This window comes from Charadrius vociferus, unplaced genomic scaffold (assembly GCF_000708025.1).
Source record: "Charadrius vociferus isolate BGI_N301 unplaced genomic scaffold, ASM70802v2 scaffold411, whole genome shotgun sequence".
Lineage (NCBI taxonomy): Eukaryota > Metazoa > Chordata > Aves > Charadriiformes > Charadriidae > Charadrius > Charadrius vociferus.
The window spans coordinates 3,021,882-3,034,713 of NW_009646935.1; the positions used below are offsets into that span (position 1 = coordinate 3,021,882).

At 42.6% G+C, this 12,832-nt stretch overlaps 1 protein-coding gene across 1 annotated transcript in view; it reads left to right on the forward strand.

Annotated features, from left to right (window-relative positions):
• Positions 1–12,606, forward strand: part of SNX5 (sorting nexin 5) — a 17,360-nt gene extending 4,754 nt beyond the window's left edge. Inside the window, exons 2-14 of the mRNA XM_009894831.1 lie at positions 3,293–3,298; positions 4,181–4,285; positions 4,785–4,895; positions 5,482–5,603; positions 5,931–6,054; positions 6,669–6,764; positions 7,640–7,745; positions 7,825–7,900; positions 8,727–8,766; positions 8,853–8,939; positions 10,038–10,197; positions 10,913–10,998; positions 12,037–12,606. Coding sequence (XP_009893133.1) covers positions 3,293–3,298; positions 4,181–4,285; positions 4,785–4,895; positions 5,482–5,603; positions 5,931–6,054; positions 6,669–6,764; positions 7,640–7,745; positions 7,825–7,900; positions 8,727–8,766; positions 8,853–8,939; positions 10,038–10,197; positions 10,913–10,998; positions 12,037–12,084 — 1,167 coding nt within the window. The 3' untranslated portion in view covers positions 12,085–12,606. The remainder of the gene's footprint in view (positions 1–3,292; positions 3,299–4,180; positions 4,286–4,784; positions 4,896–5,481; positions 5,604–5,930; positions 6,055–6,668; positions 6,765–7,639; positions 7,746–7,824; positions 7,901–8,726; positions 8,767–8,852; positions 8,940–10,037; positions 10,198–10,912; positions 10,999–12,036) is intronic.
• Positions 12,607–12,832: the final 226 nt, after the last annotated feature.

Here is a 12,832-nt window from a genome sequence, read left to right on the forward strand (position 1 = left end):
CCTGAATAATGCTGCAGGAGCAGGTGCTTGTGTTGATCAAAGGTTGGTGTGGAACATCTGCTTTAGGTGCACTGGGTTGGTGCCTTATAGAGCTGTGGTAACAAGAGGGGGGGCTTCTTGCTTCCAGTTCATTGGAAAAATGCTGCCTGAGCAAAGTAGGGAAACAGCACTCTGTCCTCCTGAAGTCAGACGGTGTGAATGCTCTCTTTGTAGTCTGAGCCTTGCTGCTGTGATTGTGTAATTCTAAAGGTCTCTGGCCTGGAGTTAGGAGCCCACAGTGACCTTCACAGGACTAGAGCAGACCAGCGTTTTTATAATCCTCTGTTTCATACAGCTCCAGGTGCTTTATTAAAGAGGAGACTCCTGAAGGGCAGAGGTGATAATCCTGTGCTGTCTTCAAACAGTGATACGCTTGGTGTTTGAGCCTGCAGTGGCCTTTAAGTATAGGCTGGGTCATGTACACTTAAAGCAGATGTTTAGGGTAGGAGAGGTACGAAGTCTTGTGTGGTTGTTTGGTTTTTTTTTGCAAGTGGCTTCATGTAGTTCTGAGGGGCAGAATCCCACCACTGTATGTAGGGGTATTATTGACTCTTGTCCTGTTTCTGAGCTGGTCTCACTTTGAGCCATGTTTATAGTACGTACTGCTCTGGAGTGCATAGCTGAGCACTGCTGATAACTCCCAGTTGCTTCTGTTTAAATAAGGCCCTACGGGGACAGTAAGCTCTGCTGCAGTAGCATTCCTAGGGATTGTTGAAGCTGTAGGTTACGTGTTCTTGCCCCATTGCCTCTGCAGTATATGGTGCTAGTGTAAGGGAAAAATACTTGTGATGTGAACTGCTTTAATCTGACAAAGCAATACCATCTTGTGTCCATATCTGCCCATCTCTTGTGCGGGCAACCACTAGGCATGGAAGCATGTGTGGACAGCATCTAATCACACGTTACTTTCTTTACAACACTTAATAAGAACCTTCACAAATTCAGGACTGGCCGATTTGTGTAATCCTTTCTTTAGTTTAGCTGAGAGGAAGCAGTTTCCTTTGGCTTATCATACTTTCCAGACTCAGCAGTTCGTATTGTTAGCACTGCTGATCCTGTTTTGATGATAAAGAAGAGTAAGCAGGATGCAAAACACTGGTCTCTGCGTCTTGCTGCTTTGGCCACAAGTGTTACCCGTCTGGAAACATTGACCAACTTGCCTTTCATTCAGTTGGCAACAGACAGCGAGCTGTGCTCCCAGTAAAACTGATGTCTGAATGGTGGCCTTCCACCTATCTTTCCTCCAGTGCTTGAATGGGGCAGCTTCTGCCTCAACCAGTGTCAGTGACCTCCGAACCATGCATCTTTGTGCTGTTTGGTCTGTGCCTTCCTAGCAAGTATCAGAATCACGTGCCTGTAGGGGAATATAGTAATCTGGCCCATAAAATGGCTGGAGAGAAGCAACTGTCCTGTTGGAGTCCCGCTGTATCCATTTGGATGTGAGCAGTGCTGGGACTGCTAGGGACTCTGTGTACAGAGCTAGCATATGCTCTGTAAGCTCAGTGTCCTTGCTTGCTGCCAAAGCAATATCCATGATGGGATAAACACATTCTGTACTTCAAAAGTCAGAATGGGAAGTTCAATGTGCTGCATACAATGTCTTTCCACAGTCATAAGGCTTAAGGTGTATCTCTTACCTACCTCCTTCTAACCGCAGCTGACAGGTAGTACGCAGCAGATAGAAGTCTTTTTAGCATGGCTGGAAGGATGAGGGTACAGAGGCTGGGGTATCTCTCACTTATGCATGAGAGCCTGATCATAGGTGAAGGCAATAACCATCGGCGGTGGTGGTAGTCTAGGCAGGGGCAGGCTGGCTAGAGGCAAATGCATGCTATAGCCTGACAGCTGTGTCCTCTGCAGGCAGCCGGAGAGACTTGGCATCTACCAGATCTGGACTGCAGTACACAGATGGCCAGACTAGGGGGAGGGAGTTTCCAAAGCTTTTGGAAACAAAGCTTCACCTTATAAAGGGCAACCTCTCAACAGTTCTTTATGCAGCTTTACAGAAGCTTAAGGCATCATTCAAGCTATCTGTGATATGACAGGATTGCTCAGATGCAGTCGGGTACTGTTTGCTTGTGGGCTTTGGTGCTGAATCTTGTTGTGGTTAGCAGGTGGTTGGGGTAAGCTCCTGGCTGGTGGCGTCTGTGCAGTAGTACGCTGTAGGGTGGTGAAACAGTGTCAGTTGTGGCCCAGTTCTCTAGCTTGCTTTCCTGGGAAGGCATTTGGATTTATCTCTAAAGGATAACCTTGGGATTCAGCCTGGCTCTTGGCAGTCACTCTTCAGCAAATTTCCTGTGTTGTGACCTTGATCTCTGGCAGTTTTTCCCTTATGCAGAGAATAAGAATGATTTGTTAGGCTACAACACTGAATGGAGGGCCTCTTAGAAGACAGGTTTCATAGCATAGGAACTGCCATAATGTGATAGGCTAAGGCTCCTGCGTGCTTCTGGGATACAGCTGACTGAAGCTGGTGATCACTAGTGTCTAATAGCTTGTAAAAGTCTATTCTTTGGTATCTAAATACATGATTCTACTTGGTGTAAGAACTGGATGTATGCATTAACCTTAGTAACCTATGCTGGATATGCCTAAACTTTTTTCTTGCTTGATGTCATGTAGGGAATTAAAGCCATTTGTCATCGATGTTTGGGTACGTGCAGTGAAGTATGACTTGGTAAAGGAAGTTCAAATTGTAAACTGGAGAGAGAAATGAGCTGGTGGCTGTGCTGAATCTTGCTGCTCATGAATGCAGGCCTGGCTTCCCAGAACAGGATGCTGTGCTGAGCATCAAGGCCCCGTCTGCTCTGAGTCAGCAAGTGCTGTCCTTATAAGGAATTTCAGTAGGACTATGGCTTGAGGATGTCAGTGGTGCATAACCTAGAGCATCTTCAACTGAGAAGGCTGTTCTACTGCTCTAGAAAAGTTTAAGTACTGTTGAAACTATATTCTGGGTATAGGCTGTTGGAATGAGGAAATAAGTCCCTGAAGGAAGATGCGGGCTCTGTTTAAGGCCTGTCTGAAGCACTGGGAAGGCAAGTCTCGTCTTTATTGAACCTGGTATTCTCCAAGGTCTCCTGTAAAGGGTTCCTCACATAGCAGCTCAGCAGAGGTTTCTGAGCATGCTCTGAGTGGAAATAAATAGCATTAAAATGTTGCCAGACACAAAGCTCTGTCTAGGAAAGATAAAACAAGACCTGAATTTAGGAGAGGAAGAGACTTGCAGTTACAAGCAGTAAATAGCTTTTTGTAGAGCAAGGTATCTTTGAGGCTAGTTCTTTTACCAGCTTACTGGGGCTTTATTTAACAGCAAATGTGTATTTTACCAGCAGTAAATAACATGATGCCAGGTATCCTGAAAATAAGATTAAACAGATGCAGTGATAGTGCCACAGTGTTGTTGGGTTTTTGTCTTGCTTCTGGCAAACAGTTGGCTCTTAACCTCTTTAGGCTCCCATAAAGTTTTTGTGTCCCACTTTTCCCCAAGACCAGAGAGAATGTAGCCTCTGTAGCTGTCAAACAGCTACTGGAACATGTGCAGTAGTTTTGGGAGATCAGAGTGGCAGTGGTGGCCAGTCTGGGCCTGGTGAGAAAGCATGGGGCTCTTGCCTGTGACTTGCTATTTGTAATAGATAAATGTGCTTCATTCTTCTTGCCTTAGATCTGAGAGTTGCTTTAATCTAAGGGTGAGGAAATGGGTCACAAGGCTAGGCTCATAAGAACCGTTCTGCCACATATTGTGAAGGCACAGGATAATGAAAAGAGAACTATTAGGGTTGTTGCTATCTAAATGGTGTGATAGGCTTTGGCTTGATGTGCTTCAAGCAAACAAGCTGGAGAAGTGCTGGAAGGGGGATGCTTCTTTCAAGAGAGGACTTCCCAGATACCTATAGTGTGAACTCTAACAATTGGTTCTTCAGACTTTAAGCTAACAAGCCTTTTTAGTTTCCTGTGTTTGGCAGGGAAGGCTTGTCACAATGATGTGCAGGTAGTGCCAAGACTGTTGTGCTTATCCATATGTGCTGCTCCAGGAGGCAGCAGTTTAGTGTAATGTGGTTCTTGTTGACAGCTGATGACCAGTCTAGCTTTGCTAAACTTACTCAGTGCTTGACCAAGGCTTATTCTGTGAATTCTGTTGCAGCTGAGGTCTGTATCTGTAGACCTGAATGTTGATCCTTCTCTCCAAATTGATATACCTGATGCCCTAAGTGAAAAGGACAGAGTTAAGTTCACTGTGCATACTAAGGTAAGATCATGGATTAGAAAGTGGTCTTCATAAGTGCTATACAAGTAATCTACATATTTGGCATACATGTACCTGTAAAGATGGGCTTGGTAATGAAGGAAATCTAATTAGATGGAGCTTTTCCACTTAAAGGCCTGAGGGTATATATGTGCAGAAGCTTCAGATTTCCTAAGACTTGAATACTCTCTAAACAGAGACAAGGTAGCTGATATACTAGATATGCTTTGCTAAGGAATCCTTGCTTGGCACCAGAAGGCTGGGGGGTAGGGGTGGGGAAACCAGCTACTGTGAAACTTCACAAAATAAACTGCATTAATGCTGTTCCACAACAGTGCCTTTTCTTTAAATAGTAGTAAGGCTCTCAAATGAGTGCCAGCTCAGCTAAAAGGGAGTAGGCGAGGCTCTTACTAGGCAAAATAGCTTCCTTTGGAAATGGACAGAACTGTTTCTAAAAGCACTAATTTACAAAACAGTAGGGCTTCTATATCTTCTCTTCCAGACTACACTGCCAGCTTTTCAAAGCCCTGAGTTTTCAGTTACAAGGCAGCATGAAGACTTTGTGTGGCTGCATGATACGCTCACTGAAACTGAAGAGTATGCGGGACTCATTGTAAGTACTTCCTTAAAATATAAATCTAAACAAAAGACTATGGCGATCTAAAGTGCATACTAGTAAGGGTATGAAGTCTGCTTTACCAGTGTTACTAGTGTTTCATGACTTGGGTATTCCCTATGCTTCCTTTTGCCTTAATTCCCAAAAAACTTGAATGGTATGGTTCTATGTTAACTTTCTATATAGTCTGGAGCAGCAAAAAAAGCTTGATGCTCAGAGTTCCTGACTCTATGGTGGTATTAATATCTGCCTGAAGATGACACAGTGAAATAGCCTATTAAATATAGTTTATCTTTCCTATTGTGATTCTTTAGGAGGCCCTGTGGGCCACAGAAGATGTCTGACTACAGGGTGGATTGTAGAGACTGTTCCTCTTGGTTGGTTGCCCTCCTGGGGCAGGGGTAGCACAGAGCTGGGAGGGGCAAACAGGGGCCTAGCATCAACATACTTCTAGAATTCCTGGGTGGAGAGTCTTGCTGGCTTGCCATGACCAGGCAAAAGGACCTCCTTCCAGAGGTGGCTAGAAGTAATTTTGGGGAAGCTTTACTTGCTAGCACCTATCGCTAACCAATTCCTTGGCTAGATACCTCCAGCACCTTCAAAGCCTGACTTTGATGGTCCCAGAGAGAAGATGCAGAAGCTAGGGGAGGGAGAAGTGTCCATGACAAAAGAAGAGTTTGCCAAAATGAAGCAAGAGCTAGAAGCGTAAGTAGAATGAGTCTACTGCCAAGAGCTGCACTTAGAAGCCTCCTGGGAGAGCAACTTACTTGGTGGCAACTGAGCTTGAGTGTGACTGTTCTGAAGGGTGTCTGCTGCTGCATAATCTTTAAAATCTTGGAGCTGGGGTTTTGCCAAAAGTTTCTCTCTAACTGGAAAACTTCCTAGCTAAAGAGATTGAAAATAGCTTCTGTATCACTAGCTAGCCATTTCAGAAGCACGTTTAATAATTTCACTGGACAAACTTAAAGCAATTCTTTGTATATTGAAGAAGGCAGTACAAGAGAGGATCTCAAGTCTGTTCTTTCCTTCCAGTGAATACCTCGCTGTCTTCAAGAAGACTGTATCATCACATGAAATCTTCCTTCAGCGGATTTCTTCTCATCCTGTGCTCAGCAAAGATCGCAATTTTCATGTTTTCCTGGAGTATGACCAGGATGTAAGACACTTTTTTTTTCTTACTCCTTTCTGAGTGAGGCAAGAGGTTAGGAGTGCTGTTACTCTTTCTGGGCGCAGTCAGAATGTTATGTAAACCTATGTGCAGCATTAGGGAGCAGATATTGCCCATACTTCTGTGAGATGATTAAAGGATGAAAGCCTCTTTCTGCTATTAATCTCAGTGTTTCTTAATCCTAGTCAAGTTCGTTAGGAAGCCAACTTTGTATATCTTTATCTTAGGAACAAGTATGGCTCAGGTGTACCTGTGCTGTGTGTTGCATGGTCTAAGAATGGAGGTGTATTAAAGTTGGTGCTGCATCTGTTTTGTCACACTTAATTATGAGTGATAGATGCTGTTCCAAGATATGTAAGGAGAAACAGCTCAGTTTCTGGAAATGGCAAAAATCTGGCACAGAATAGTTGAACAACTTCTACTGAAGCAATTTGTTACATGAGCCATCTTTATACAGCTTATACAGGTATTATGGAGAGCTTGGAAATCAGCCTGCTCTGTCATATGCTAGATATAAATGATGTTACTAATACTGCAAGTGTCAAAATAGTCACTTCCCTGCCCAGGATAACTTTAAAGCTGTCTTGGCCTCTCTGTTGCAGCTGAGTGTTCGGAGGAAAAACACAAAAGAGATGTTTGGTGGCTTTTTAAAAAGTGTGGTAAAGAGTGCTGATGAAGTCCTCTTCTCTGGAGTCAAGGTAAGGTAGTTGGTTTACCTCTTAGCCTAATTTTGATTGCTTATTGCTTCTTGCTCCGGGGAAGTTAGTTATGTCTGCTCCAGGCTTGATGTATGTGAGGCTCAGTTACTAATGCTAACCTTCCTTGCTACTGCTGTACCAAGCTGGGTGGGGTAGATCATATTAATTTTGAATTCTGTAGAAATTAGACATTGAAGCTATAGGCTGTTAAAAATTTTAAGAGTATATTCAAAGCTTCTGGTGGGTGCACAAGAGTTGCCTTAACAGAAGATACTGGTGGGGAGGAAGGAAATACACCTTTAGCAAATGTGCTTGTGGCTTTTGTCTACCTGGGAGCTCTGAACAAACATGATTTATGGGTTTCTGCTTGCACTAGATGAGATCAAATACCAAAGACTCCTGTAACTGGTCCAGCTTCAGCTTTTCTGTCATGTTTCCATGGTAGCTCTTTCTAATAGACTTGCTGTCCTAAACACAATGTCATGAAATGTTATGGTACCTGTAACGTTTGGTGTGGATGTGAAGCAGGCTTGTGAACTGCATAGCTACTGTGTTGCAGCAGGCCTGGGAAATAAAATTATAACAGTTGGCAGCCCTAAGGGCTGTCCAATACCAACTTACTGATTGCTTCAGACAACCTGCAGTGTCGAATAGTGAATGTCAAGGCCGTGTTTGCTTTATTGTGAAAAAGAAACTTGCCAAACAGCCTGGTTTGTCAAACCCTTGCCTCAGGATCTTGTCTTGAACTCTGCTCTTCAGTAGAGATTGGGCATAATGCTCAGGTGGTTGTGGTTTTCTTTGGCCTTTCCCAAAATAGGGAAGAGCTTGTATTCTGCAGTAATGTAACTGACTTAACAGGTCATACTCTCTTTCAGGAAGTGGAGGACTTCTTTGAACAAGAGAAGACTTTTCTTGTAAACTACTACAACAGAATCAAGGATGCATGTGCAAAAGCAGATAAGATGACAAGATCTCATAAAAGTGAATCTTTTCAAAGACCTTTTTGAAGACCTTGCAGTCTTTCTGATTTCATTCTGAAAACCTTGTCTTGTTCTTGCAGGTGTTGCAGATGACTATATTTATACTTCAGCTTGCTTGAACAGCCTTGCATTAGAAGAACCTACAGTTATCAAAAAGTAAGCAATTCTGACTGTTCATAAACATCCTGAGTCTGAGAATATCAAGTTCCTTCTGTAAAATCCAGGGGATTGAGTCATCGCTGGCTTGAGTGTCTTGAATTGCAAGCAAGTGGCATTGAAACTCTTTATCCTCTGGCGCTCCTGGTGCAGCAGACCTGAAACTATCAATTGCATCTGACTCTTAACCCGCTGATCTTTTGCTGTTTGTGCCCTAGGGCTGAATTGCACTGGTTATCAAAGCTCCTTCTAAACAGAAGTCTCCTTGAATTTTTTCAGGTTGCGATTCCCAGAGAATGTGTGAGAAAGGGGTTATGCATGGTGTTCTAATGTGCTGTTAAATATAACCACAGCTTACACTAGGCCTGTATTATCTTCTAGACCTTTGAAGTTCCAGAATAGTAGGGGTTTTTAAGCTATGCAAACCTACTCCTCTAGAGAGGTGGAAGAATTCACCTCAGAAAACTTCACTATCAATTTACCAAGACCGTGTTAAAACAGTATGTAGCTGAATAAACAAGACAGTTCATCCCTCTTGAAGGGTAGCAGGGGGGAAATTCTCCACAAGGCCTTCATGCTCTAGAGATCAGTGGTGTTACTTTAAATGGTGTCTAGCTGCTCAACTGTACTCATCTGTTAGGCTGGAATCCAGCACTTCTTGCACTGAACCATTTGTTCAGGTCTTTGCCGAGACCTGAGTTCTTTTTAAGCCCTTGTCCAGATCTGTATACAGGAGTAAACTCCAGCCTGTGGCTTTTTAGTTTCTTGCTAATTGTTCAGACTAAGAAGTATCTAAAACTTATTCACACATACTTTTTTTCCCTAGGTACTTGTTGAAAGTTGCTGAGCTCTTTGAGAAACTCAGGGTAAGAGAAACTTTTTTTGGGGGAAAAGGAATCTCTGAATGTGGATGTTGCTGTTTTCTGTTACATACCAACTCTGTTTTCTGCAGAAGGTAGAGAGTAGAGTTTCATCTGATGAAGACTTAAAGCTCTCTGAACTGTTGAGATACTACATGCTCAATATAGAAGCTGCTAAGGTGAGAACAGTTTTCTTTTTGAAGCTTAGTTTTATTATGGGCATCATAATTCACTAATGGTATTCTTTGTGCTTTAAGAAGACGGGAAGGTGAGTCCTTGTTTTGCCAAAGAAACCTGGTACTCCTAAACCATAGCAGAATATAGAAATGATGTATTGGCTAGCTGCAGTCCAGCCCACTTACAGAAGGGCTGTTTAAGATCTCTGACCAGTTTTTCCTTGGCATGTAATGAGGAAGTAAGTCAGAGAAAACTGAATTTGAGTCTGCAGCAGCATTCTAACCCTTCCCATGCCTGAGTACTCATGACTTGTCAAACCAACGATGGCTAATTAGTAGTAAAGATTTACTTCAGGATTTTTAAAGTGCTTTATCATGAATATGCAGTAACATGTGAAGTCTTCTGGAGTCTGGACTTCCAAGAGGGGTTTGGTAGATTGACGTGACTACAAAAGCCTTGCCAGCAACTCTTTTCTAAGCAATACTGGACTTGGCAAGGGGATGACTATGCTGAGAAGTGGTATCTAGGTGTAACCTGATGGGACTCTTCATCTGGTATCATACTTCTAACGTCATGTACCCTGGAACATTCACTACCAGCTCCCTCTGTGTGATGTACTGCTATTTAGACATCAAGACTATACTGCTGTTAGATTAGAAAGGAATTGGTGCTGAGACCTGTACTGCTTTTCCTGTCTATATTAGTATAGTGCTTCAGTCAAACTGTCAGATCTTCAACAAATTAAATGATAGTGCATCCCTTACGAGAAGTAGGCTAAGGGAATTTAGAAAGTGCTATTCCTCCTTAATGGAGAGGCCCACCTTTATAGAAGCATAAAGCTACTTTAAGGGAAGAAGCAGTGCCTACAGTAGCACTCAGACTTCCTTGACTATGGCACAAGTGGCTGTCCCGAAAACTTGCCACTGCACTGTTGAAAGGCTCCTGTTGCTATGCTAAGAGCATAGCAGGTTATAATAGTTTGTTGGAAGAAGCAGAACCTGATGCTGAAAGAAGTGAAACCTCCTGCTGCTAAGGTAGTTGTAACCTCAATTTGGGAACTAGTCCTCTTATGGCTTTGCACTATTCCTGTCTACTTTCAGGATCTTCTGTACAGACGTACAAGGGCTCTTGTCGACTATGAAAACTCTAACAAAGCTCTAGATAAAGCCAGGCTAAAGAGCAAGGATGTCAGGCTGGCAGAGGCACATCAACAGGATTGTTGTCAGAAGTTTGAAAAGATTTCAGAATCTGCAAAACAAGGTAAAACAGTCTTTGTTGTATTTATGCTGAAGGGTGATCCTAATACATATCCATCTGATGTTCAACTGCTGAAGGCTTCTGAACACTGTCCTGAAGCAAGTAGTCTGGACATCCCAAGGGCAGTATAGATGCCTGCAAAATTAATGCAGCGAAGTATTTTAAAGAATGATTGTCTGAAGCAGAGCAATGTCAGTACTAGACCAACCTTAATTATAAGCCCCTAGTATTTGCTTTCTGGACTGAAGGTAACTACTCAGGCTTCTGATTATCTCAGTTAGAACTGTGCAAACGGGTTTTTGCTCTGTCCCAGTATAGCTGAGTGCTTCATACAGAGCTTCAAACGCTGGTTCTTAGTAGATGCCTTTGGACAATATAAAACAGAAGGAATGTGCTTTCATGGTACATATGCTGCTCCTTTAACATTCTTGATTTTTAAATGTTCTGTGTTCTCACAGAGCTTGTGTGGCTTCTGTTTTATTCCAGTTGTCTGCATACAAAACCTGTCTTAGACAAGCTGTCTGTTTCCTCACCAAGATGTCAGTGTCATGCGATGAATGTATCTCTGGCCAGAAACAGCAAGACTAACTCTTGAACCTTTTCATGGTCAAATACTGTAACTAGAGCTGTACAACAGCTCATGAAACATAAGGGGCATTGCTGCAACTTCAGTCAGACTTTGTATGTGTGTCTTATCTTTGTTCTTTCTTCCCTACAGAACTGATGAGCTTCAAACAGAAGAGAATAGCAGCATTCCGCAAAAATCTAATTGAAATGGCAGAACTGGAAATAAAACATGCAAAGGTGTGTTCTCTTTGGAATTTAACAGGCATAGCTTAAGAGAAGTGAGTACTGTGTAACTTGGAGGATTTGCTGGGTTTACTTTAAAACTAGGAAGTGTAAAGTAGAACAGCTGGGTGCTCTAGCTGAGATCTGAAGAAGGGAAGGAAAGGAAGTAGAAAGCCTAGGTGTAGTGCATACAAAGAACAAATGCTGACAGTCTTACCTGTCCTGTGCAGAAAGTCCATTTCTAATCCTGTCACTCCTAAGACACCAGCCTATTGCACTGTAAGTGAGAAGCCTCAATTTTGCAGGTAGTACACAGCTCACCTAACTTCCCATCAGGCAGTCTCATCTGTGGGGTTTGACCTCTCCTGCATTTAGAGGAAGCTGCTGCCTCCAGTATTCCTGAATGCTGTGAGAGCAGATCCTGCAGTGTGTGATCTAGCTGTCAACCCTTCTCACTTGGTTTGTCAGTGAAGGGGGACACTAGCTTTGTAGCAGCCTCTGCCAAGCTTTACTGAGCAGGCTTGAAATAGGCTGCGGAGACCACACCACGTACTGCCAGCTTAATCCAGGAAAGTGTACACTGGTTACAGGGTCTGTGAACGTAGTGTAGAGATCAAAGCAGGAGGACTCGGGAAGAGGTAACTGCATCCTCAGCTTTTGAAGAAGGTAAGTCTAATTTCCCACACTGGGGAAAAGTCCTGGACTTCATCACAGGTAGCTACTTCAGTGCTGAGCTTCAACATGATACATAAATGGCTTAACAATACTGCTTGGTTTGGCCCACTTTAAAAATGTACTACTCTCTTGCCCCTCTCCTTCCCACAAAGTGAGTCATGGTTTCAGGCTTGCAGGAAGAGGCAGATTGCAGACTGTATGATCTGGTTTTGCTGCTTGACTGCTTGAATGCTTGTCTTAGCAGTATAAGCTCTTCAGCATTGTCACAGGCTACAAAATCCTGGGATGGACATACTATTTTGGAAGCTACTTCATTGTGGAAGGCAGGATTTAAATTGTCAGTGATACTCACTTGAAACTAATTCTCTTCCTTTCCAGAACAACATCTCTCTCCTTCAAAGCTGTATTGACTTGTTCAAGAACTAAGGCGCCTTAATCTGAAAATGTGAAAAAAGCATCAATTGCACTCAATGGCCAGGGGCAACTTTATTGGCTTGACTTCATTAGCTTAAAATAAATATTGTCACTGAGATTCTGTTTGACTAATACTTAAATATGTTGATAGTGATACATTGTACATTGACTTTCTTGGTCTAAATGAGCCGAATTGTGTATGAATTGTCTGGATGTAGCTAACATCCTGTTGGTTGATAACTCAAAATGAGTCAAATGTAAGAAATCAATTTGCTGTTGACTGACTTCATCTAGCAGAAAATGTTTTCTGAGAAGAACTCCTTTTTTGCAGGATCATAAAGTAATCTGTCTCTTCATGGCCTTGATGTATTTAAAACTTGTAAGTGGGAATGACTTATAAGGGTAGTAATTTTATAAAGTAAATATCTTAACATTCCACCTCCCAGACAGATTTCTACTACAATATATTTTGAATTTCTATAACTACATTCAGTATTTGTACACTTGGGCAATACAGCAAATAAAGATGTCTGATACAACAAGCCCTTGTACGGCAAGACTTTGTGTGGGATGTAAAATGACAAACTGAGGTTTCAGGCACAGAACTGCGACAAATTACTTATCACCTGGAGCTCTTGATTCAGAGCACTAGAGATAAATATTTTACTCAATAGGATTGTTCTTGGAATGAGTGTTGGCATGAAATGTGGGGACTTCGGGTCATGTTTGAATGGCACTCTTAAAGTTTTACTTCTTATAT